General features: G+C 42.9%; 1 protein-coding gene across 3 annotated transcripts in view; it reads left to right on the top strand.

The window, feature by feature from the left end:
* scn4ab (sodium channel, voltage-gated, type IV, alpha, b) overlaps nucleotides 1-23,964 on the top strand; it is a 46,678-nt gene extending 22,714 nt beyond the window's left edge. For all 3 annotated transcript variants that reach the window (XM_088623016.1, XM_088623015.1, XM_088623014.1), the window contains exons 11-26: nucleotides 220-414; nucleotides 891-1,020; nucleotides 2,550-2,788; nucleotides 3,133-3,306; nucleotides 3,928-4,284; nucleotides 7,369-7,809; nucleotides 8,632-8,752; nucleotides 9,545-9,699; nucleotides 10,444-10,617; nucleotides 12,258-12,380; nucleotides 12,925-13,203; nucleotides 14,456-14,509; nucleotides 14,889-15,026; nucleotides 15,464-15,568; nucleotides 17,415-17,685; nucleotides 18,489-23,964. In XM_088623016.1, coding sequence (XP_088479142.1) covers nucleotides 220-414; nucleotides 891-1,020; nucleotides 2,550-2,788; nucleotides 3,133-3,306; nucleotides 3,928-4,284; nucleotides 7,369-7,809; nucleotides 8,632-8,752; nucleotides 9,545-9,699; nucleotides 10,444-10,617; nucleotides 12,258-12,380; nucleotides 12,925-13,203; nucleotides 14,456-14,509; nucleotides 14,889-15,026; nucleotides 15,464-15,568; nucleotides 17,415-17,685; nucleotides 18,489-19,657 — 4,125 coding nt within the window. In that variant the 3' untranslated portion in view covers nucleotides 19,658-23,964. The remainder of the gene's footprint in view (nucleotides 1-219; nucleotides 415-890; nucleotides 1,021-2,549; nucleotides 2,789-3,132; nucleotides 3,307-3,927; nucleotides 4,285-7,368; nucleotides 7,810-8,631; nucleotides 8,753-9,544; nucleotides 9,700-10,443; nucleotides 10,618-12,257; nucleotides 12,381-12,924; nucleotides 13,204-14,455; nucleotides 14,510-14,888; nucleotides 15,027-15,463; nucleotides 15,569-17,414; nucleotides 17,686-18,488) is intronic.
* Nucleotides 23,965-25,846: the final 1,882 nt, after the last annotated feature.

Genomic DNA, 25,846 nt, shown 5'->3' with positions numbered 1-25,846 from the left:
ACATGTATATCTATTTATCCATATTATACACTGACATAGCATCTACAATTTTAGGTAGGAACCTGGAACGGGAAGATGATTTTGAATTGTAATAGATTCTTTAGTTTTCATTACTATTGTTTTTTAGTGATTTTCACCCAGTTATTAATAATGTTTTCCGAGCCGGCAAGCGAAAGGACCCCAGCGCTGAACTCGTTACTGTTAATTGCCCATTAACAGCTGCACGGGTCGGCAGGAGTCCACGCCAGCCACTCCTCGCTGGGCAGTCACAAGGGGAGGAAGAAGGACAGCGTGTCCGAGCAGGAGTTCGCCGACGACGAGCACAGTCTGGGGGAGGACGGGGGGGCCCTCAGGGACTGTAATGGCAGGATCGTGCCGAGAGTCATCATCGACCGGGTCTCCAGTGATGAAGAGGTGGGCGTCTGTTCAAACTGAGTAGGAAGTCAAGCCTACATTGTGCAGCAGGAGCAGTCTGAATATGTGTACAGCTATGAAAGCTCGTCTAATGAATTGCCTGAGATAGCAGAGTCCTGTGGCACCTCCCAGAACCTGGTTCGGCTCCTCCCAGCTCCTCCAACCAGCTGGGTTGACTAATGACTTAGTTAATGACTAAGTCTTTTAACTGACTCTCGTCCTGTCCTGTTATTCCAGGATTGTAGAGCTGGGGCCTGGTGATTTCAATCATCCCATATAACTCCCTTCACCTGGTCGTGCGAACTGGCTGTCATTTCAGGCCAGATATTGACATCACAGTGTACATATTTTTAAGTCATCACACAAGTAGATTTATAATGTTGAAATCCACTTCCAGAAATCCACATTTACCAAACTGTGGTGTCTGTCTCAGTCGCTCTTAGTTTATTCTGTCACCGTGTGGTGCATCTCTCTAGTCTGTCGCTGAAGAGGAGAAAAAAGAGAAGGAGAATCTGAAATCCAGGCCCAGTATTGGCCACCTGGAAGACCCTGGACTGCAGAAGAGGAGAGCCAGCGCCGTCAGTGTCCTCACGAATGCTATGGAAGGTAACTGATACTAAGCAGTATTGCGTAACATGCAACATGGGCTTGACGATTCCCTGCTGCGTTGGCTGCTTGTGTTGAAATTGGATGTACAGAACAAAGACATGAACAAGGTTTTTACCACAGTTAACAGATTTTAATTTACAAAGGTTTTTGTGTACTTTTTTTGACCATGCACACTCAATGCATTTACTTTTGCTTTCCCAGTTTCCTGTAGTCTGTGTCATGTATTATCTTTCCTAACTCTGCTATACCAAGATGGTGCTCATGGTTCACTGTCCAGTGTGAAGCTGGCCCTGGTACACCTTTCTGAGAGCTTCACTGAATTTTTGTTTATAACCATATGACTTCACCTCTTACTTTAATAGGTCAAATATATGTTATTCCCAATTGTATTCTGGCCTTTCACCAAATTTTTATAATGAAGTTATAGATTTACTGTCCTGTTGCCTTTTAACTACTGGGTCTGTCTAATAAAAGCTTCTAATAATCACATGCATGCACACGATAATTGACTTGATCGGTTTAAAATACCATCGGCTTACAGGGAAGTTAAGCCATCGCAGCATTAATCTGATGCAATTTCTAACTGGTAGGATTATCAAGTGTCACTGTTCATGTAAGAACTGATTTGATAAGAGCTCATGTAGCATTGTTGCAGGAGGAGAGAGTGTGAGGGGTGGATGATGTTCTGCTTCTGCACAATAACATGCCTGTAAGGTGATAATTCCCATGCTTTTCCAGCTCAGCACCCTGTCACCACTCAGGTCCAGTTGGTATCACACCAATGCTCTTGTCAAAATCCTACTGTCAGAAAAATAGCCTTTAACCTTTTATCCTTTTAAAGACGGTTAATAGCTGTATTGATATCCCTTGTAGTTGAGGACGATTGTCTTCCATGATCACCTACTAATTGGTGGGTCCAAAGGCACCCAGAGACGCCAATCTGGAATAGATGGATCCTATTGCAATTTGAATTTGTATTCCAGAATAAAATAGATGATCTGGTCCACATCCTGCTGTTTCTGCTGTTGCTGCTTTCCTGTCTCTTGATGCCATGGCATGGTTTCAAGGTGCAGAGAGCGTTGAAGCAGGGCCTTCTTCTGTCAATGAGCTGGTGTTGCACATCAGATTGGTCTTCAGCATATCTTTGAAGAGTTTTCTCTGCTTTTCTCACGAGCACACGTCAGGTCTGAACTTGAAGAAAATGACTTGCTTGTGAAAAGAAGCTAATATTGTGACATTTCTCCTCTGAGTGTGTTTGAAAAACCTTCTAAAGGAAGTGCAGCTGATATTTCTAACAACCTTGGGGTATCTTCTGTCTGTTGTCCACATGTCCATCAGCTAGAGTAGAGTTGAAGTGTCTGATAGACTATTAAAACAGTTTGGAGTCTGCTATCTCAATCTGCGAACACACGTTGTGTCAGACTGTATCACTAAGAAGTCTGGCTGCAGTTTCTGCTCTCAATGTCTCTTGATGTTGATAACTTTTTTGCTGTTTTCTTTTCTTTTCCTGTTATTCTTGGTACAAGAACTTGAAGAGGCACAGCAAAAATGTCCTCCTTGGTGGTACAAATTTGCCAATAAGGTCCTGAAATGGGACTGTTGCCCTTTGTGGATTAAATTTAAGCATGCCGTCCACTTTGTGGTGATGGACCCCTTTGTTGACCTTGGCATCACAATCTGCATTGTGCTGAACACCCTCTTCATGGCCATGGAACACTACCCCATGAGCCAGGATTTTGAGCATATACTCTCTGTGGGGAACTTGGTAAGAATCCGACACCAGCTTTCTCTCCTGTTTCTGTAGCTCAGATTTACACCTGTAAACACCTGTACCAGTCTGTCTTGAATTAGTTAATTTACTTAACTTTTAACTATGTATTTCACTGGGGTGAGCCCCCAGTATACTTAGAAGAGATTGCCATACAAATTCAGTTTATAGCACAATATATGTAGAGGAGCAAACAAATTAGCCTTATTTCAGATTCACAGGACCACCATCTTCAAAAGGTACATCATCATTAATAAAGAGCAGCTTTGCATCTTATTTGTGTGCCAGCTGGGATTTGAAACAATAGATAAACTAATTTTAGTGTTTTGGGATGCCTGCAGGTTTTCACAGGAATCTTCACGGCTGAGATGGTGTTCAAGATTATCGCCCTGGACCCATATTACTATTTCCAGACTGGCTGGAATATCTTTGACAGCATCATTGTCACTCTGAGCCTGGTGGAGCTGGGGCTTGCAAACGTCCAGGGTTTGTCTGTCCTGAGGTCATTTCGTCTGGTACGATATGAGTTCTTCTCCCCTTAAACACTAGGAGTTACTGTAAATTAGTTAGTCGTTTCGAAGGACGAAAGAGGACTTTTTAACTTGAAAGCAGTGGTTCATAACCTTGGGTGCACTGCACTGGGGGTACTGGGAGTACAGGCCAGATTTTTGTAGAAGGTAAGCCGTCGAAAACACAAATCACTTCAACCATTTTTGATCAGGGTCACAAGCACATTTTTTTGTGGACCAAAGTGGTGCAGGCTGCAGTAAAGGTTAAAGTCTCTATGTTAAGTCTCCGTGAGTTAACTAGTTTTTATTTCAGTAAAAAATTGATTTTGTTTTCTATCACATTTTCCAATGTTTAAATCGCTCTTCTGCATAGAGGAAAAAGGCCTTGAAGCTTCTTTGAAATTGAGAGGTGACTCCTTCAGATTAGAAACGTTGGCGCATGAGCAACAGTTGTTAGGGTTGGACATTATGGGCAGCACCGAAGTTTTACAATGTGTGAATGCTCAAGCACCTGCAGGACCTCAAACATCAAGGCCCAGGTTTGGGGTATTTTAAGAATCTTGGTGTTGCTCAACTGCTAAAGACGGCAGGGTTGAATGTGTCCCCTCTTCTGGTTCTGTGAAACAGCTCCGTGTGTTCAAGCTGGCCAAATCATGGCCGACCCTCAACATGCTGATCAAGATCATCGGGAACTCGGTAGGGGCCCTGGGGAACCTCACCCTGGTGCTGGCCATCATCGTCTTCATCTTCGCCGTGGTGGGGATGCAGCTCTTCGGCAAGAGCTACAAGGACTGCGTGTGCAAGATCGCCTCGGACTGCGAGCTGCCTCGCTGGCACATGAACGACTTCTTCCACTCCTTCCTCATCGTCTTCCGGATCCTGTGTGGCGAGTGGATCGAGACCATGTGGGACTGCATGGAGGTGGCCGGGCAGGCCATGTGCCTCATCGTCTTCATGATGGTCATGGTCATCGGCAACCTGGTGGTGAGTGGTGCCCCCGATTTCTCCTTTCCGATTCCTGCCTTGCTTGTCCTTCCCTGCCTGTGCACCAGCTGTTAGTGAACTCGGTTAGAACCTTTATAGCGTGCGCCTTAAGCAGGATGAAAATGCAAATGTTAAAAATCTGCATTTTGAGAGGATTGTGAGCTGCTTTTGCAATCATTTCCATTTGCAAAAGCCGATTTTATCACATTAATCTAAGGTTTTTCCGGGAGTGACAATGACGCTATTTGTATTTGGTTTCTCCTCATAATCACCCCCCATTTAATTTGAACTGTGGTAAAAGGTGCTTTTATCTTTTTTTATTGGATACTGGAATTACAGAAATAGAATGGAACCAACAAGGTCTGGACTTTGATGCTATTTGCAAGGCGAATTGTCACGTTCCAGACCTCTGAAATACTTATTTGCTGCTGATTTTCTTACTTCTACCAAGAACTACTAAACAATATTCATAAAGCTCATACAGTATGTGTCCTTGACACTGAGTTTACTATTACAGACAAGGAGATGGTATTTAGCTGTTGTTTGATATACTATACAGACTTCATATTTATGGTTGGACCCTAATGGTTCTTTACTATAAATGACACCAACTGTATTTCCTGTTGGGTTATTCATAGGGAGAGAAGGAAATAGCACATGCTATGAAGTAACAAAAGCCATGGGCAGAATTCTGTGCCAAAACTAACAGGGTTTTTTTTGTCTCATCCTATTGGCTGGTCTTGGTTCCTGTGCACAAACATTTGCAGATAGGAGACAAGCTATTTATTCAAAGGCTTCTATTTAAATGACATGACTGAGCCAGCCTCAGCAGCTCTGACCTTGGGGATGTGTTAAGTCCCAGCGCAAGTGAGAGCCCTCTGGCATCAGAGGTACAAACACTAACAGCTGAAAGCACAAAGAACAAGACAAGAGGGTGGCTATGCTTCAAACAAATTTCCTAATTGAAAGGAAATGACGAAGCCCCATGTAAACATGATCTGTGGTTTTGAAGCGTTTTGCTGTGACGTAGTCCTGTTATCCACTTCCGCTGAAATAATACTGGCACAGGGGTCACGTCCTGCTCGTAGAGGACAAGCCGAGAAAAGACCGAGAAGAAGAAGTCTCTCCCTTCTGACCTGGTGGCTTAGATGTGGCTTAGATGATAGGCTTTACATGACACTGAAAAAAATCCATCAAGATCTCAGAAATATCAAATCCAGTAAAGGCCTTGCCTCCAAGTTCAGATTGCACCCTCTAGTCCAGATGCTCCTGGTGTCAAAGCTGGTCTGTATCCACTGACTGAATGGATTTTATGTGACTATTGAACTGAATGTTGGAAGGAGTTTCATTTAACTGACCGGGGTTTCCTCAGTACAATACCAACTCCTGGGACCTGCTTAGTGACTGTGATCAATGAGAGATTCCCCCCAGCCAGTGTTAACTCTCCTGTGAGACACTATGGAGCATAAAAACAAGTTGACAGTTAGCTGTCACAGGAGGGAACACCAGATAAGTGCCTTCTTAGGTCCTCATTCTCTCCTTGTGGTTAAGGAATTGTAGCTCGAAGATGAGTTTACATACAAGTGGTGATTTCCGATTCAATGGGATTAATTTACAAATAATGGGTGATTATTCTCTAATCTCTGCGAGCACACAAATATTTTTTGCCCTTTGCTGCAACAGCATAGAGATTATGCTCAGTCTTTCAAATGCTTCTCATATCTAAGGCTTGCTTGTCAATATTGTCGATCAAGTATTGCTTTTGGTATCTGAAGTGATGAGAACGTTTGAAAAGCAAAAAGGCAGCTGTGGCGGCACAACTCCTGTCCTCCAAACAACAGCAAAACATAGCTGATTAAACCCAATGCAATGCATTCTGAAAGTGGCTATAATACATTTGTTTGCAGGTTTGATTCAGCATAGTCTGAGAGTTATATTCCTTTAAGAAATCACTTGAAAGCATCTTGCACAAGTGCTCGACCAATTCGCAGGAAGATTAGTCTGTTATTGGTAAAATACACAACTCCTGGTTTTCCACATGTTTCCCTCCTCGCCAACTCAACATCCTTCCCCTCGTCATCCCTGTCAGAGGGCCTCGCTGATTCACAAGACCCATATAGAATGAAAAGTATCAGCCTGCTCAGGCTCTTTAACACATGATCTGCATCTAAACTTGGGAAATAGGAACCGAGAAGTGGACTAACGCGATTTCGGCACTAAAGATAGCTGTCTGGACACAGGCGTCAGACAGCATAATATTTATGAGTGCTTCAGTCATGACCAAACCACATAAATCTGTTGTGTGGTATGGTTAAGAGTCATTTAACGCTATTGGCAAAATTCTGGACTTTAGTGTCCACAATTCACATTGATCTTTCAGACAGAAAAACTGTTTTTCATTTCTGCTTGCATTCGATTTTAATAAGCAAAGCATCCATGCCACCTTTTGGCTGGTACTGTGTATAACATTGTCTTTTGCAATGCAAAGCATCTTGGGTTCACATCTGACTCTGTCTGTCTTGAATTTGAATGTTCTCCCGATCTCCACATGGCTTTTCTCTGGATATTGTGATTTCTACCCGCTGCCCAAAGATGCACTATCTATGGATTCATTGGCATTTCTAAATTGCCCACAATATTGGTGTGAGTGCCAATGTGATGTCCCACCTACTGCTCTGTACCTTTGAGGTTACTATCCTCATACCAATGAAAAAGGATGTATCTGTTAGTCTCTCCAAATTCTATACAGAGAGGTCTTAAAAACGTAAGACGTAATACTAGTAGCAATACTCCCTGGTTGTGCATTAAATGCCTTTCAATATTTTGAATCTTGATTGGTTCTTTGAAAGTTTGAATTTTAGTTTTCACATTCTAATCTTTGACAGGTCGAACAGAGTTAAGAGAAAACTTACTGCTACTGTTTCATTTGCAATGGAGTTTAAGTAACATTTAATGCAGATGTTTGTTGATGCAGGTGTTTGTGGACCCATGCTATGTCCTATGATGTCAGCAATGTTGATGCAGGTGTTTGTGGACCCATGCTATGTCCTATGATGTCAGGAATGGACATATTCCTCTTCCCAGGTGCTGAATCTCTTCTTGGCCTTGCTGTTGAGCTCCTTCAGTGCAGACAACTTGTCGGGTGGCGACGAGGATGGGGAGATGAACAACCTTCAGATCGCCATCGGCAGGATCACGAGGGGCATCGACTTTATGAAAAAGTCAGTCCTGAACCTGGTTTTCCGGCTGCTGGGCAGGAAGCCAAAAGAAGAAGACAATGACCCAAAGAAGGAGAACTTTGTCCTAAACCACATGGAGACGGGAGAAGAGACCAAAACTGACTTGAAGATGTTAGATGGGGTGTCGGCCAGCGAGGCCAACGCAGCAGACGAAGTCGACCGCAGTGCGTTTGTCACAAACCCGCAAGTGACGGTCAGTGTGCCAATTGCAAAGGGAGAGTCGGATTTTGAAAACCCAGATGAGGAAGACTTCAGCTCTGAATGCGAACCCGACGACACTAAAAAAGTAAGGAATGTCCCTGTATTGTTTGCGATTGCAGATGTGGATATGACATCCATCTGCAAATGCAATTTATTTAACCGTGCTTTTTCTGCTGTGTTTTCCTTTTCCGCATTCCATTAAAGTGAGGGGGTGAAAGCTGCTTCCCAATCTGACTAAAGCGACACTCCTTGGTGAAACTAGCTGGTGTGTCTGCGCAGCTCAAAAGCCGTGAACATCAATCTAAGCTAGAGCTTAAAATCGGCTCCTGTCAGCACTACAGGGAAGTAGTAAAAACCACTTGGAAAATCATCCTACATGTGAGAACGCAACATCTGCAGAGACAATCTGTGGTTGGAAAAGAGACCGGTGGCGGAACAGAAAACAGTCACCTGATGTGGATCTTTAGAAACAGGAAGACTGCGGCTCATTAATCACCTAGTAGTGTCAGTCCACTAGCTACCTGTATCATATTGACGCTGTGCCTTGCACTAACACACTAGACCTATATTTTTTTATCTAGCATGTGTCAATTTTTTTATCTAGTGTGGCTGATCACTTTGTTCTTTTATTCCTCACAAATAAATTTATTTGTATTGTACCACATACAGCAGTCCTCCTTTAATTTCCCAACAGCCGTTTATGGCCTTTTTATGAAGCATGCACAGTGGACAGTAGTGATTGGGGGCTTTCTGCACAAAACACCGACATATCGGTGGGGGTGAACGAGACTTGCAGGAAGTGTCAGGAGCTGCAAAGTGAGACACTGTGTAGACGGTCTACATGGTGATCAGTCTGTGTATTGTGAAGTGTGTTTGTAGTCCTAACGCTGGAAGCCTTGCTTTGCAGAAGAAGCTCGGTGATGAAGGCTCTTGCAGCACTGTTGACTTCAAGCCTCCGGAGCCAGAGGTGGAGGAGAAACTGGAGGAGACGCCTGAATCTGATGTCCCAGAGGCCTGTTTCACAGAAGGTACTGATCCAGCACACTGCCCAATGTCTATTTACTGCTGCTGTGGACTCACTGGTTTCCCACAAGGGGCACTGTAGGAGGAGGGTGAAGGATTATTCAGTGTCAATATGGATGCAGGCATGTGCAGTGCATCCCTGGTTGCCATATCGACTGATTGTCTCGGCAACCACATTCTTCTCAGGGATTCTTGTGAAGAATTGTGGTGAGAATTCTGCTTTGTGGCACTTGGCACCTGAAAGGCCAAAGGGTGTAGGAACATCCAGTCTAGCCAAAGGCATGGAGTGATGGACTTGACTTTGGAATTTATTTAAGATGCGCCATCTTCATTATAAGCCAGACGCTCCTACCAGTCTGGGCTCAGCTTTGGAAGATGGACGCCCAGAAGCCCGCCTACCAAGGGGTCCAGGAGAGACCCGACGGCATCGGCTTCACAACGGCGTCCTGTCCATCTGGGTCTGGGGCTCGGAGCTCCTGCCTCTGTTACCCCTTTTTATCTCCCTGTCCCTGCGGATCCCGCTACGGTTTTTAACTTTTGTCGTGTCTGTCGAGGATGGATCACCCATTTCTGGACTTTTGCTCACCCTGGATATCCCTTTGGACTGTTCGCCTGGACCACTCCCCCCCGAGCACCAGCGCACCGTCGTCACGCCCCCCTGTGCGTCTACCAGCCCCGATCCCAGTCTTCCCTCCCCGTGTCTGTTTCACTCCCTTCCGGATTCTGCCGTCTGCATAGAGTCCTGATTGACGCTTCCTGACACTCGGGGGTTAATATCTTCATATTTCCGCCCACAGGCTGTGTGAGACGCTTCCCCTGCCTCACGGTGGACATCACACAAGGCAGAGGAAAATCTTGGTGGAACCTGAGGAAGACCTGCTTCACCATAGTGGAGCACAACTGGTTTGAGACCTTTATCATCTTCATGATCCTGCTGAGCAGCGGAGCGCTGGTGTGTTTTTCTCAAACTCTGGATCATGTGTGTCCAAGCTAACAACAGGGACAGATTGCTGCTCACTGAACCAAAGAGGACATACTGTAAATGAGGTTACAAGTGAGAGAAGGCCATGGTCCATCTTGCTCATTTGGGTTCAAAGTTCATTAATCTAAGCAAACAGCACTTTTCATGTGATCTTGTCTTTAAAAAGACAGTCAACCACCCTAAAATGCATTTGCTATAACTTTCCTTTCATTTAGCTACCCCATACAAAGTAATAGAAATTGAGAACTCAGAAGTAAAATGTCTTGGGCACAAAGCAAATTATTTGAACCAGTTTTAAACATTAGTCTTAATGGGGAATTGTATCAGGCTGTTGAACAAACAGTCAAACACTGGAAATACTGGAAACACTTGAGCTAGATTAATAATAATAATATTAATAATTCCTTACACTTTATATAGCGCTTTTTCTGGACACTCCACTCAAAGTGCTCTACAGGTAATGGGGATCCCCTCCACGACCACCAGTGTGCAGCCCCTCCTGGATGATGCGCTAGTACACTCCCCACACACCAACTCTCAGTGGGGAAGAGAGCAGAGTGATGAAGCCATTTCAGAGATGGGGATTATTAGGAGGTCATGATTGGTAAAGACCAATGGGAAATTTGGCCAGGACGCCGGGGTAACACCCCTACCCTATTAAGATCTCTTAATTGTTTTAAATTCTTCATGTTATTTTTTTCTCATATTTTCCAGGCTTTTGAAGACATATACATTGAACAGCGTAGAGCCATAAAAATCATCCTGGAATATGCGGACAAAGTGTTCACCTTTGTGTTTGTCATTGAAATGCTGTTGAAGTGGGTCGCCTATGGTTTCAAAACCTACTTCACTAATGCTTGGTGCTGGCTCGATTTCCTCATTGTGGATGTAAGTTTGGGTTGATTTGCGCATGCTGGTGATGGTTGAATGGAGCCAAATGTGTGAGTTCATTTAAAAAAACATTAATTTTCCCTGCAAGTGTGAATGCACTGCAGACATCTATTGACACCCACCTCATTGTTGCAATTGTTTATTGCAATTACTTACTATACGTCACAAATCTTGTTAAATACAGACTTGTGACCTTTATTTCTCTTGTTACGCTTACTGAAAACTCATCCATCCTGGCAAGTGGTTATTAAGATCTGCTAATTTGAGAGGTAGAACTGAAGAGTTGTGGTTAGCACAGGTTCCTCACAGCTCCAGGGCCCTAGTTTCACCTTTGGATTTTGGCAGCTGTCTGTGTGGGTTGGTCTCTTGAGCTGTTGTTGGTGCTCCACTTTCCTCCAACTTCCCATGAACATTCTGATTTGACTTGGGTAGCTGACCTAATTCCACCCCCTCTTCCAGTTCAGCGTTTATCCTGAAGAGGCAGGTGTCTGGGATCTTCACCCGTGGTGCATCACTCCCCAAATGCAAATTGCATGTCCACCTTGTAGCCAGATCTTGGAAAATTGGAAGAAGTAAGATTGGCCAGTGGTGTAAGGGGACCAGTAGGTGGTGCTCTTCCTTTGGACCAGGATTTCTATATCAGTGCCATAGTATAGTGACCAGGAACACTGTAGGAAGTGCCATCATTTACAGATGTTAAAACTAAGACCCTGCCTAAGGTTGTTAAACCTGTCAAAAAAGCAGGAGTGTCAATCTCTGAGTCCTTAGTGAATTTGGTTCTGAATTTCTAAAGTCTGGCCTCCCTAAAGTTCCTCCTTAATTTTTAATTTCTCCCCACCTGAGCTGCTGTACAATGACTGAGATGTTTTTCTTCACTGGTCCCAGCAAGGAGTGAGTTAAACAGTCTTGCTTGTGCTCCAAATAACTTTATTTCCTGAAACCCAAGCAGTTAAGCGTTGCATCATTAGCCCCAGACTGGTTCCACAAATAGTTTTTGTGCATTTAAGAAACCAAACATATATCACAAGTGATTAACGCAAAATGACTTTGAAAAAAAAGCACGGATATGCAAATTTAATATTTGCCATATTTTGCTCAATGAGGAAGTCTGACAAGAGGAAGTGTAGAGTTTAAAATGGAAATGGAAAGTTTTGTAAGACGTGTTTAACTGGAAAAGTGGCACAAATGCCTCATGCTTAATTAGTGATTATTAGTTCATTCGTAAAGAAAATTAAAAATTGGTTTTTAATGGTCCATCCATTTATTGGTGTCATGTCGCATACATCAATTATAAATTCTGAAGAGAAAATGTTTCATCACAATATTAATAAACCTGCTGTTTCTTGAAATTGCATAAACGGAAAAACAAATCCATGAGTGATTTCTATCAATCTTGTTTTTAAACGGATAAAATGTTCTGACTCTCAAGAACCCTTGATCAATTAATTTTTCATCAGTAGCATACATTATTACAACAGTAACAGTTTCCAGTTCTGTCTGGAATTCTAAGCTGTTGGGATAACTTTCCATAGTGTAACATTTTATTTCTGGTGCTAGGCAAGTGGGAGTGTTTTTAAAATGCGTCATATCATTTGTCTGGATTCTTTTGTTTAACCACAATCAACCTCTTGTTTCAGGTCTCACTGATTAGTCTGACAGCAAACTTACTGGGCTACTCGGAACTTGGACCCATTAAATCACTGAGGACTCTAAGGGCGCTGAGGCCTTTGAGAGCTTTGTCTCGATTTGAGGGGATGAGGGTAAGTGAAAATCATCTACAACTGCAATCCGCAAGAATCCTAGATTTGTTTTCAGAAAATAATAATAATGGACAGTCCAAGATCCATAATAAATAGGTGCTATGAAAGGACTGTTTAGTTTCAGAAAGGAGGGAAAAATTTAATATCTTATACATTACAGCAACTAAACTGCTGATTTCTTGTTACAGACGTATTAAAATGTTTATTATTAATTGTGATAAGAACATCTTTAATACACCTAACCCTAGCCCTAATGAGAGCAGTTTCAACAGCCAAGAGTCTCAACAGTCTGCCCCTGTCCTGAGGGACAAGTGGCTAACATCTTGACACAGTTCAATGATTTTTTGGGATTGCAGGCCAGGAGTTCAAAGGAACCTAAAACAACAGGTACAAATCCAATTTTCGACAAAATATGCTATGCATAGAGACACATTTTAGCCATTTCTCCCACGTTCCTGGCTAAATTCCTGGAGGAGATCTTAAGCTATCACAAGCTCATGAACATGTATAAATGTTGGGGTGCTTTTCTCTCATTTGGACACAGGTGGTGGTGAACGCCCTGGTCGGTGCCATTCCATCCATCATGAACGTCTTGCTGGTGTGTCTCATTTTCTGGCTTATCTTCAGCATCATGGGGGTCAACCTGTTCGCCGGGAAGTACTACAGGTGCATCAATACCACCACAGAGGAGGTAATCGATATGTCTGTGGTCAACAACAAGAGTGACTGCCTGGCGCTGATGTGGACCAATGAGGTCCGCTGGGTGAACATGAAGGTTAACTTTGACAACGTTGGCCTGGGATACCTCTCCTTGCTGCAAGTGGTGAGTGCCCACAGTTTGGAGAGCACAGCAAGAGTGCCGGTCATGGGAAGACTGAGAGACGGGGATTACTTTATCTGACCGATATCAAATTCAAATAATGCCCGGTTCAGATCATCAGAACTCTCACCTGCAGGTTTCTGCTCTACTTGGGCTTTCAGTTCCATAATGGAACGTACAGTTCAGCTAACAAAAGATTGATCCATTTTCAAACAACTTTATCCAACACAGAGTCAGTGTGGGGCTGGAGCCAGCTCTTCACAGGGAGTACACAGACACACACACGCACACACTCGCCCTAGGGCCAGTTTTCCCAGTGTATCTTTGGACTGTGGGAGGAAACTGGAGCACCTGGAGGTAATCCATGCAAACACAGGGAGAACAGACAAACTCCATGCTGCAGATAGCACCCCAAGAATTAAACCCAGTGCCTCCTCACTGTGAGGTAGCAAATGCTGATTTTGATTCTTTATTTTCAGCATCTAAACATGTTGTGTGTTTTCTTTAAACAGTTATGTGTTAAATGTAACTTGAAACTTTAAATCGTTCCAAGGCAAAGAATTCTTGAACAGGTTGCAGTTTGGCACGTAGTTTAGTTCAGGGTTAAATAAAATAACTACAGTAGGTTCTTGGCTCAGGAACCAGTTGAATTGGGCGTAATCAAGGACTGGATTGGAAAACAGTGACCCACGACAAGGCTCGGCAGTGTCGACTCCTCCGTTTCATTCCATTGCCAGCCTATGTTGCTACCACGCCCTTCAGTATTGCAGTGATTGCCAGTGGCTGGTCAGTTAAGCATCAAGTTTTGATGCAATCAAAGGTGTGTCGGGTTAATAAAGTCTTACAAAGTCCATTTTGCTAGCTTCCAGCCTAGCTTTCTAGTCTTCACGTTCAGATCTCCCCAGCTCTGGATCTCAAAACCCAAACCTGCCCGATGCCTGTGAATAGTTGGTAAAGTGCTAAAAGCAGGGATCCTCACTCCTGGTCCTGAAGGGCCAGAGTGTCTGCAGGTTTGTCTTCCACCTCAGCTCTTATTGACTTCATTGAATCAGTTATGATTGAATCGCCCTTTCTGACGATTGTTGCCAGTCATTGAGGATTTGGAGGATAAAATCGAGGGCCAAGTACAGGGGCTTGTTACAAGCAGGAAAGATACGTATTTTCAGTTGTAAAACAGAGACACTAAGTCCCTCTGTCACAATGATAGTAATCCATTCACATAGCATCATCTTATTGCGTTATTCTTTCTTTCTAGGCTACATTCAAGGGATGGATGGATATCATGTATGCTGCTGTTGATTCACGTGAAGTAATGACTTTCTTAACTAAGTTTTTTAAATGTAAAATAAAATATATGCTGTATAATACAAATTTGCCTTCATGGTGTACTGGAAATATTGAAGGAAATGTCACTAATAAGCAGACATGTTCTAGAAAAGCAATAAATGATATATTATGTGAGTTTTAGCATCCATGATTCATACTTTAAATGTCCAGAGCAGGGTTCTTTGTCTGAAGCATGATTAAACATTTTTTATCTAGTTTTATGACTCCTTAGTATCATAAAGTGAACAGTGTTTTTTAGCATCGGCTGTACTTTCTAATGGCTTCCTTTACCTGTTGTTTTTCCTGTCGTTTCTTGTAAAATTATCATCCATCTTCATTCCCTCCTCTCCCTCTGTCCCCAGATTGAAGACCAGCCTTCCTACGAAATTAACATGTACATGTACTTATACTTTGTCATCTTCATCATTTTTGGGGCCTTTTTCACTCTCAACCTCTTCATTGGTGTCATCATAGACAACTTCAACCAGCAGAAGAAAAAGATAAGTTTCAACTCTGATTAGCAGTAGCTTGCTGAGCTTTAGGATGATGGGACTTTGTCAAAGTGAAACTAGTTATTATTTACATCAAGATACTTAATTAATCACTGTGTTATGTAAGACAATAATGGTCATTATTAACTTTGAAAGCACTGGACCTCCCTGATGTTTATAGGAGAAATTCTCCACCATTTAAAAAAATCCCAAATCTTTCTCCTACTAGGGAAATTAATTTTAAAATTGCAGAAGTTTCATTGAACATTTTAATCCCAAATAGGGGCTAAAATAACATTTTCATTGCTTGCACTGTTTTTTTTTCCAATTCAAATATAACCATGGGACAAAAACGTATCAGATACTGTATAACAGCAAGGACAGACTGACTGCATCTGGCCACTGGGGCCGTACAACCACAATGATTGTTTCTTTTTTTTCTGTACTTTGGAGGGAAAGACATCTTCATGACTGAGGAGCAGAAGAAGTACTACAATGCCATGAAGAAGCTGGGCTCCAAAAAGCCACAGAAACCCATTCCAAGGCCCCAGGTAAGATGGGCCAGCTGCAAAACACAAAGATCAATGTGCTGATAATGATGTTGGTTTCAGGTTCAATTCCAACCTGACTTAGTAAGGGCTGGAAACAATGGAGAAGGGTCAATTAAGAGCTCAGCCCAAAAGACAACCAGCTGACACAGGGATTCCTGAGAGTGTGCATTGAGAATTACTCACCTATAAGGTTTAATGCAGTTATCATGATTATTGGCAGAAGCTGTACCTTGTACCCCTGCGATCTCAGAATCTCTGCAAGGCTGGGCCTGGTCTGTACTGGGATGGAAAACCAGCTTGCTGTTTAATTAGTCTTGGCTGGACCAGCAGGTGACCCTTGCCTCCATATTGTATTTTCCAATCTTATATACCAGTGTAGTGACTGGGGACACTGGGCTGTAAAAGGCTGGGTGAGATGTTGAATTGAGGACGTCTTGACAACTCAGATGTTGAAGTTGTTTCTTACTTCTCCATCTGATCTGCTGTGTAGAGGGGCTGTTGGCACTTAATGGCTGCTGGGCATCACCCAGGCAGGCACTGCACTTCAGATAACCGTTAAGGTTATCTCTGTTTAGGATTCTCAGATAACCGTATAGACAGCAGGGTCCTCTGTTAAGTCCACTGGAGTAAAAAGCCTTACGTAAATGTAATTTGTCATCATCCTGACCTAGATTAAATGTAACTCACAGGAGCTGCAATTATTTATCGACATTCAAATGTATTAATATTTTGGAACTTGTGATAATGGCATTAAACTCGCCTGTCTGATTGATCCACCAAAATGCTCCTGCTTTGAGCAGTGGTCCTCATTTAAGTTGTTATTGTGAACATTGGACGTCTCCTACATTATTTTAATTGTTCTTATACTCTTGGGCCAATAGTCTTGGACCTGTGCACTGTAACACATGGGATGAGTTGAATGTGTAAGTATTGCCTGTTGCTTGTTGCTTGTTGCCCATCAGTGACAGGTATCTCCAGTCTTTGGTGAGCAGGAGTCCTGCAGGTTTTACAGGCGTTTCCTTCTTTTATCCAAATAACACATTTGGCCAAATCGTTAAGATCACAGTTGCCATGAAAGCCAGGGGACAGTCCAGGACCCACTCCTCATGTAGGTATTGTAGTATTTTCGGGTTCGGCGAGGACGGACACAGTGACTCAGACACTCGTTACGTGAAAACGGTGCTTTTTTATCTTTCACCAAAGCAAGTACAGCACCCCCGCGCCCGCGCGCCTGCAGAGAGAGGGAGAGAGAGTGAGAGAGAGCAAGAGAGAGAGAGAGCAACACGCTGGGGTCTATTCGGGTAGTTACATAGGGATAGGGTTGTAATTGGGTACAAGTATAACAGGGGTACGAAACCAGGTAACAAGAATCCGGGCGATCTCACCAACAGTACGCCCCTTTTGCAATGGGTCAGCTGCACTGGTCAGCGGCTTTCCTAGTCCCCGCCCTGAACTAAACTACTCCCGTCCTGCCCCTCGCTACGTACCCCAGCCGGGCACTCTTCAGCTGTAGCACCATGCCAAGGTGCTACAGTATATAAGCAATAGTACTGCTGTGCTGACATGGAGTATGGTAGGTAGTCAAGTTAATGTTTTAGTGCAGTATATTTTTTTTTAATGGGCAAGCTCAACAGAGGCTTGCCCATTGGCTTTATGTCTCCACAACAAGGCCACAGTCTGTCCAAGATGTCTGCACGATCCCTCTCGTTAGCGATAACAGGAAGCTGTAGAAGCCAATGCTGAATTTGCCATTTCAAAGTTCTCACCTCCCTAACACTGGCATTGTGTTTTCTTTTTTTCTGTGCTCGCCATTGTTCTTCTTCTCTCACCACCTCACCCCATCAAGAACAAAATCCAAGGGGCCGTCTTCGACTTTGTCTCCAGGCAATTCTTTGACATCTTCATCATGGTCCTGATCTGTCTGAACATGGTGACGATGATGGTGGAGACGGATGATCAGAGCCCGGCGAAGGAAGAAATCCTCAACTGGATTAACCTGGTGTTCATTGTGATCTTCACTGGCGAGTGCATCCTCAAAATGTTCGCGCTACGATACTACTTCTTCACCATTGGATGGAACATTTTTGATTTTGTTGTTGTCATCCTCTCCATAGTGGGTAGGTCTCTGCTACCAGTTCCCGTTTGCCTGTCAAAGAATTAAGATTGTGCTTGACTAAGAATGCGCTGCAACAGAAACTTGCATGGGTATACTGTATAAAGCTGTGAGTTATAATCTAAGACCCAAGTGGAGAACATGATAGAGTGAAGGTTACAAACCAGTGGAGGCATTCTCCAGCTCTAGCTTGTTTCATCCAGATGTTCATCTTAGAGGGGGATTATGTCACAATACAGTTCTTTCCGGGCCCTATGCAGACGACACAATCCGGGGTAGTGAGGAAACACTGGGGAGAAAAGCATGCAGGATTCGGGAATAAAAACAGGGGGGCGTGTCCAAGGAGTGCTGGTGGTTGGGGAAGGTGTAGCGAGGCAAACAATCCGGAGACGAGTCCAAAGAGAACTCCAAAACTAGGCAAACGTCCATGGCCAGGTGATCCATCCAAGACAGGAGATTAAAAACCAGAACCCGGTCGGGACTGGCAGGAGGAATGGGAACAGGAACAGAAACTTAAAACCATGATGGAGCCAGACGCATCCAGGACCCGGGCTCGCAAGATACGGGAACCAATGCAGAGCCCTGATTAGTGTCAGCGTCTGGCTTTTAAGGGGGAAATGAAAAGGGGCTGGAATAAGGAACTGGTGTGGGGAATGAGGCAAAACAAGGAGGGGCTGGAGCGCCCTTAAGAGGAAGGGTTTGCGATCGTGACAGATTAAAGTTTGTTTCATACATGCAGCTAAACGTGATGGCTAGAGCTGGACAATTCTGCTGACTGTTTTTAATGAGGGATACATTTTCTTCCAGGTATCATGTTGGCCGACATTATAGAGAAATACTTCGTCTCCCCCACTCTGTTTCGAGTCATCCGGCTGGCCAGGATCGGACGTGTTCTCCGCCTCATCCGAGGGGCGAAGGGCATCCGGACATTGCTGTTTGCCTTGATGATGTCACTTCCGGCTCTGTTCAACATAGGGCTGCTCCTCTTCCTGGTGATGTTCATTTACTCTATCTTCGGGATGGCGAACTTCGCATACGTCAAGAAGCAGGCTGGCATCGATGACATCTTCAACTTCGAGACGTTTGGGAACAGCATTATTTGCTTGTTCCAGATCACCACCTCGGCTGGCTGGGATGGCCTTCTCCTTCCGATCTTAAACAGCGGGCCACCCGACTGTGATCCTGATATCGAGCACCCGGGCTCTGATTTCAAGGGGAACTGTGGCAACCCAGCAATGGGCATCATGTTTTTCTGCAGCTACATCATTATATCCTTCCTGATCGTGGTCAACATGTACATCGCCATTATCCTGGAGAACTTCAACGTGGCCACAGAGGAAAGTAGCGAACCCCTGTGTGAAGACGACTTTGAAATGTTCTACGAGACCTGGGAGAAGTTCGATCCAGACGCTACCCAGTTCATCGAATACTGCAGGCTCTCGGACTTCTGTGACACTTTGCAAGAACCTCTGAAAATTGCCAAACCCAACAAAATCAAACTGATCTCCTTGGACCTTCCCATGGTGCCTGGAGACAAAATCCACTGCCTCGATATCCTGTTTGCCTTAACCAAAGAGGTCCTGGGAGATTCGGGAGAAATGGACGCACTGAAGGAGAGCATGGAGGAGAAATTCATGGCAGCCAACCCTTCCAAGGTGTCCTACGAGCCCATTACCACCACCTTGAAACGCAAACAGGAGGAGGTGGCAGCAAGCGTCATCCAGAGAGCTTACCGGAGACACCTGCTGAAGCGTTCGGTCAAGCATGCTTCTTACATGTTCCGACACCATGACTCTGAGCAGGAGCGGGGAGAGGAGGCTCCGGAAAAGGAAGGGATGATCGCTGAAAAGATGAATGAAAACTATGGCGGGAAGCCGGCGGTGGAGGTCACCAGTGACGTTGTCCTGCGGTCAGCCCCACGCACAGCAGCAGGTCCCTCTGCATCTGGGGGAAACATCAGAGAGTCTATCGTATAACAGACAGCATGTACCAAAAAAGCCCACCCTTTGTCTTCCTCTAGTATTAAAGTAGAAAGTCATCCTGCTACATACTACTGCCTGCTGGATCCTCACAAAAGTGGACTTTGTGTGCCTACGTGGGTAGCGAAATCGTGGCTCTGGTCATAACGAATATGACACTAATTTGAGAGGTTTGCACATAGCCGATTTAAATTAGCCAGGGGTGTTCAAAGACTGAAGTAGGAAAATACTGTAATGTCTTTCTGGTGAATAGTTTTATGACATTAACTGAAGGACTATGACATTCACATTGAAAACCATCTCCTTTTCCCAATACTGTGAAACAGGAGTTTGGGAGGGAAGTTTTGCTCACGATAATAATTTGATTTTATAGTCAATCGTTTCAAAGTCAAAGTGCCTCACCATTCATAAGCGCGATGTGATGTTCATGATGGCACATCATGTCTTGCTTTATCCCAAACTCAAATTGTCCCAATACAATCAGTCACAGATGTGGTGAGTGGTTCCTGAATTCTGGTTCTTACCTGACGACGGTCTGAGACCATGTAACTTTGAATAATGCAAACAAATTTTTCACCACCCCAAGAGTTATAAATCTTGTAGAATTCCTGTCTTCCTGTGTCAATGCAAAACCAATCAAGTGGGTTGGTGTATTGTAGGGGAATATGTGGCAAGAGATGACAGTTTGAATAAAAAACAAACTTAAGATTAAATGGATTCTATAAAAGTGTCCAACAAGGTTATCCAATTATTAAACAGAAAAACTTTATTTGAAAGTGTTTTAACAGATTCAAATTCAAACGCCAGTGTACTCAATTTCATTTCTAGGGTGAACAGTTCAGTCAGCTTTACTAATGATTCATGAATACAAAATGACTGTAAACAGCGCAACATTCACACACAGAGAGTAAGAAAATATCTGTATTTTTAAAATGTCCAGTACAGTGTATGACAGATGTAAATAAGGCAGTTGTCTTTTTAGAACAGTATTGCCTGTTTAAAGATATCTGTAGCACAGATTATTTAATATAAGGTAAAACTAAGACATGCTGTAAAATCCAGAAAAGTTCAGGGTTCATGACTGAAAAAGGGAAACACTATTAATTGCAGCTTTTTTCATTGTTGGCTTTGCTATCAGTAGAACCCACAGCTAGAAATAAACTTTTTTGTTACCATTCTTCACCATTACAGATAGTGAGAAAGAAGGACTCTGCTCAGTCTTGAAACTCAAAGGCTTCATTCTCCTTTTCCCCATCAAACGCAGTATTGTGTAGTGAACATTGTCCTAATTGAAAAATGGACTATAAATCAGAACTGGTAGTGTGCTACAGCTGCAGTTCTTATTTCTGCCACATGTGTCTCAAAGTGATTGCCTAATCTTGCTTCAGTTATTTTTTTTAAATATATTTCTTGCAATTTTAGCACTTGACTGCCAATGATACATTGTGTTGTGCAATAACACGTTATTACATGTTAGGGTGATGCCTTTATTTGTTATCTGCCTTAAAAAAGGATTATAGTAGTATGACGTCTATGGCTGCTTTAAAGGTTAAGATAGCCTGCCTTATGTTGAAAGCTGTCCTTGTCTTGCTATTCACATTTTCGAGATTGTCAGATGAAACTTTTGTACCCTTTTGTATTGCAGGTAAAGTGGGCAATTCTAAAAAAAACAATGACACAGAGAATTTTAAACCAACAACTACGACTGTCATGTTGCTTAGCGCTGGCCCCTTACCGCATTTAAAAAGCATTTAGGAAACAGGTTTACCAACGTGTAACCAAATTTATTTCTTTGTCTACCTGATTTAACAAGTGGGGGCTGTGCATTTACTATCTAGAAATGAAGGAGGATTATGGATTGATCTCTAATCTGTGAACTGCGGACAGTCTTTCGGGACTCTAAATGAAACCAGCGAGCTCTCGCCTATCCAGTTATGGTGTTGCTGAAGCAATCTGATTCAAGAGGCTGTGCTTTAATTTGTGATGTTTCGCACTGTGGCACCTACAAAGGAGTTCAGCACAACAGATGAGGCCAGTCAGGTTTATCTGTCGCTCCCCACTGGCTCCATGTGATTAAAAAGCAAATAGGCTGCACTTTGCTTTCAAACATGCAGATGTGTCGCATTTTTTTTTCTTCGTCTCTGGCTTGGTTAATACCAGTTTTTTTTTCTGTTCCTATGGCTCATTGCATCACTGAACGAAAGAACACGCCTGTATTATTCAGCCACTTTAGTTAGCTTCGTTTTCTCACATTGAAGAGATTTGCTTTGTTGTCTCTCAGTCACAATTGCATTTTATCAGTTCAATTTCGCCAGCCCCAAACAAAAAAGCCTTATATGGTATTGCTTTGACGGTAAATCACAATCCCACAGACTTCATCACAGACAGTGGTTTAAAAACTGCCATGCACATCCGGCTCTGTAGGTAGTGTCTGTGGGTGCGTGGGCATGGAATGTGACTTGATTCTTGTGAAAATCCAGAAACAAGTGCTTTCATCTAGCCCGAACGAAACTTGATCTTAGTTCTGCATTTCACAAGTTGCTTTTCCACTGCTCTGCCACAGTACCTGCATGTTGAGATGTATTGGTGTGTAAAAGCCAGAGTTTTAAGCCACATGCACCAGCAGTTGTATGTTGCTCTATCCAGTCCCTGATGTTGACCTTCCATTGGTTGGGATCTGGCAAATAGCCCCAGCGCAGCAACATGTTCGGAATCTGTGTCTTGGCTAGTAGGCAGAAAGTCTATGTAATCAAGTCCTACGTCTTGGGGAAGCTTAATTTAGAGATGTGAGTCAATAAGGTAACCCTAGGGCACTGCACAGGTGTGATATCATTTCACAGACCCTCTCCCACTGTTACACAGTCAAGACGAATCAACGCTGTTCACTGGTTTCATTGCGGCACTTGTGGAAGACTGTACTTCGTACTTTAAAAAGAAAAGTAACTTTTCTTTTACGTGGAGAACAATGTTTTCACAATCAGCGATGCACTTTCTTAAAGCAGTTAAAGAGGTTAAAAAATATAAAAGTCTTAAAGGAGAAATGTCTTAATTGTGGGGGTTTAAAAGCTCATTAAAAGCACTTTTATTTATCCAATATTTTGTGTGCAAACAGTAGTTTTAATTTTTTTTTTGCTTTATGTATTTTTCTCAGAGGATCTCGTTGTAGGCAATTTCAGTAATCGCTTTGTGTATTTTGGGGATGCTATTTTGAGTCGAGGGAAAATCTGCAGTGGGGGGACTGCTAGGAGTATAATATGATTATTGATTATTGATTGATGATTGAATCTGTTTGCTCGCTGCTCCTTTCTTGGCAGTATTTGTCCAGAAGAAAAACATGACAGGCAGATTGTAGTTCCAAGAGAGAAAACCAGCTCTCACAGGAATTGAGAAGTTATTTCAAAGACTGCTTGGCACTGGGGTTATCAATATTATTGATTGATCAGTTTACAAGTAATAAAAAGAATTCTAAAATGTCATCTTTGAATGATCCATAATACTGACCAAATGGAGTCCTGTGATGTATTTACCTATTTTCTGTTTTTCAGTATAGCCATCGTTTCTCTCAGGTGACAATGAAAGCATCTGTTACTCAAAAGCAGGTTTAACACAGACAAGTAGAGCACATTTGAGCCTCAGACGCATTACATCATCAGAACTAGATGACCTCTTGTTTTAGGCTTCAGAAAGAAATCGCTGACGAGAAATGGAGTGGTGCGCATTTTTTTTAAAGAAAATTTTCATTAAAATGGCTGAACATTTTCAGCTCTGAGCTCTTCCTTTCTCCCCTAGCCTGGTCCCACTCATTTGCCAGAAATGGATGCACAGAAGCTCAAAGCCAAAAAGATGAAGCTATATACACAGCCTGTGTTTCGAATATTTAATTTGATTTAATATGCTGTTTTACATGCTTCACCTAATGACTATTTGCAGTTTGTCAAGTTACAGAAGTAGTTTATTATTAAGTTTATACTAAACCATACAGTATTATCAGTATAGTTTATAATATAAATATTCTGTGTTGCCTGAGTATTAATAACAAGGCCACTGTTGCCATTTTGCAATTATTGGTAACCTGTAAATTATATATATACCATTTGTTTACATTTCTAATTGTATGGAAACTCATTTTCAGTACCAGACGTTGTATGCGTACTGTCAGTGTTGCCTGTACATACTTTTTGCTCAGTGCTAGAAGTGATTTTTAAGACTTTATTCCTTTGTATTATCTATGTGAAAAGCCCTTTACTTTGTAAAACTATTATAGCATAGAATATTGTAAATGATGAAATAAAGGGATACAAGATGTTGGTTTTTTTCTGTTCTCTTTTCAAAGAGATTGGCCTGGAGAGAGATATTCACATATCACTGTCTGTAGATTCGATTTCTTGCGGGGTTTTTTTAAACTTTCCAGCATATACCTGTACATTTCTGTGATTTGTGCCGAGGTTTGTGGATAATGGTAGTAGAAATGATTTAACCGGCACGTCTTTTATCATGATTTAACTGGAGACTTTCTCCAAATCGAGTTTAATTCATAGGTAGAGTACGAGAGGTTTTACTGAGAAGATTGTCTTTTGCAGAGCTCATTCTGTTTATACGTATTGAGTTATTTTTGTAGGCACGGTTTTTTTTTATCTATTAGATGATTTTCATTGCCACGATAATGCGTCGGTTATTATCTATTATCTAAGATCTCTTTTCAACAAGGCTCCCTCTAGTGGACTGCTTTGGCACAGCTTGCAACGCCTCCAAATTCTTGCAGAAGAGCACTTTCTATTTTTGTCTCTCACTTCCAAGTTCGTGGCATTTCTTTAACCTCAGGTAACAAGCTGTCGTAAAGTTAGGGATTAAAAGCTGATAGATCTCTTTAGTGTGAGAGTCCTACCCCCCTCTGATTAATTACGTTCCAAACTGTTCTGAAATTGTAACGTGTGATTGGCGTTGTGAAGTGCTTAGGATGTCCGTGTAATCCAAACTCGTTACGTTTTTAACAGAGACAGCTATTTAGTTGTCGCTTTGTTTTTAGAAAAAAAAATTATCTCATTGTCATACCAACCCTCTTGATATCCATACGGATAACATCAGATTAAGCTCACTGATTGCAGTTAATCATTCAGCTTTGATCATTTCAATAAAAACAGCTTGTGAGAAGTCTTCTTCAGCCTTGGAAGTGTGCTAGGAGAGCCTAATCAGGCTTTTCTTCCTCTCATTCTGAGTCTCATCTCTGAGTCCTTTTTTGGCTCTAGAGTGGTTATCATTGAGTAACGTTGTTCAGCTAGAAACCATTGTGCATGACCATATGTATCAGACCCTGCTTGATGCACAAGGCCAGTCTATCAGTTAGGGATGTAGTTCTAATCCTCCCGTTTTAAATCATGTATAATTTTATCCAATGTGTTACAAAAAGCACGCGTCTACTCTGGAAGGTTAATTCTCAGCTTTAAAGAAATGTTGTAAAGAGACAGGTTAAAAGTATGGAATCTCAGTAGTCATTTGCAGAGGAAACTGTATAGGGGCGTGCTAGAATTAGGAATCAGGATGTGTTTCTCTGCACAAAGAATGGTGGAGGTCTGGAACAAACTGCTCTGCCGAGTTACTGAAATTGATTCTCTGGGGACCTTCACCACACTGCTCTACAAGGGCCTTGGGTATTGGGGCGATCAGATGAGCAAACGGGTGAAATTCCTCCATTCTTAGGGCCTTTTAACACAGTTCGGTCGTTGTCGTTTCAGACCTGCTTGTTTTAGCTCGGCTGGGCTGTCTGTATTAGATGACTGCATGTGCGAGGGACTAGCCAAACTAGTGACCCTGGGCTCCTGCATCAGCCTCTGCCCACTTGGGAGCAGGGCTGGCAGCTGACTCGTCAGCAGATGGGATCACAGCGTATCTTGGCAGCTGTTTGTGCAGGGCAACATGAGACGACACAACTGTTTTGACTGGAAAGAGAGACCAGGCTGGAGGAGGGGGCGATGGTCGCTGTGCCTTTGCTCTAACTGAAGGCTGCAGCCCTGCCTTCCTAGCCCTGAAACGATAGGGTGGGAAGAGAGGTCAAGTACTATCAGAAGAGGGCACTTCAATGTCCATCTGGTGACCTGCTCAGCTCTGTGGTCAATGGGACAGGGATAGGTCATTTATTCTTGACGATCCAACCCACTGCATGCCGCAACTGAAGATGCCTTAGATGCA

This window comes from Lepisosteus platostomus, chromosome 28 (genome assembly GCF_059453375.1).
Source record: "Lepisosteus platostomus isolate fLepPlt1 chromosome 28, fLepPlt1.hap1, whole genome shotgun sequence".
Classification (NCBI taxonomy): domain Eukaryota; kingdom Metazoa; phylum Chordata; class Actinopteri; order Semionotiformes; family Lepisosteidae; genus Lepisosteus; species Lepisosteus platostomus.
This window is presented reverse-complemented; position numbering and strand designations above follow the sequence as displayed.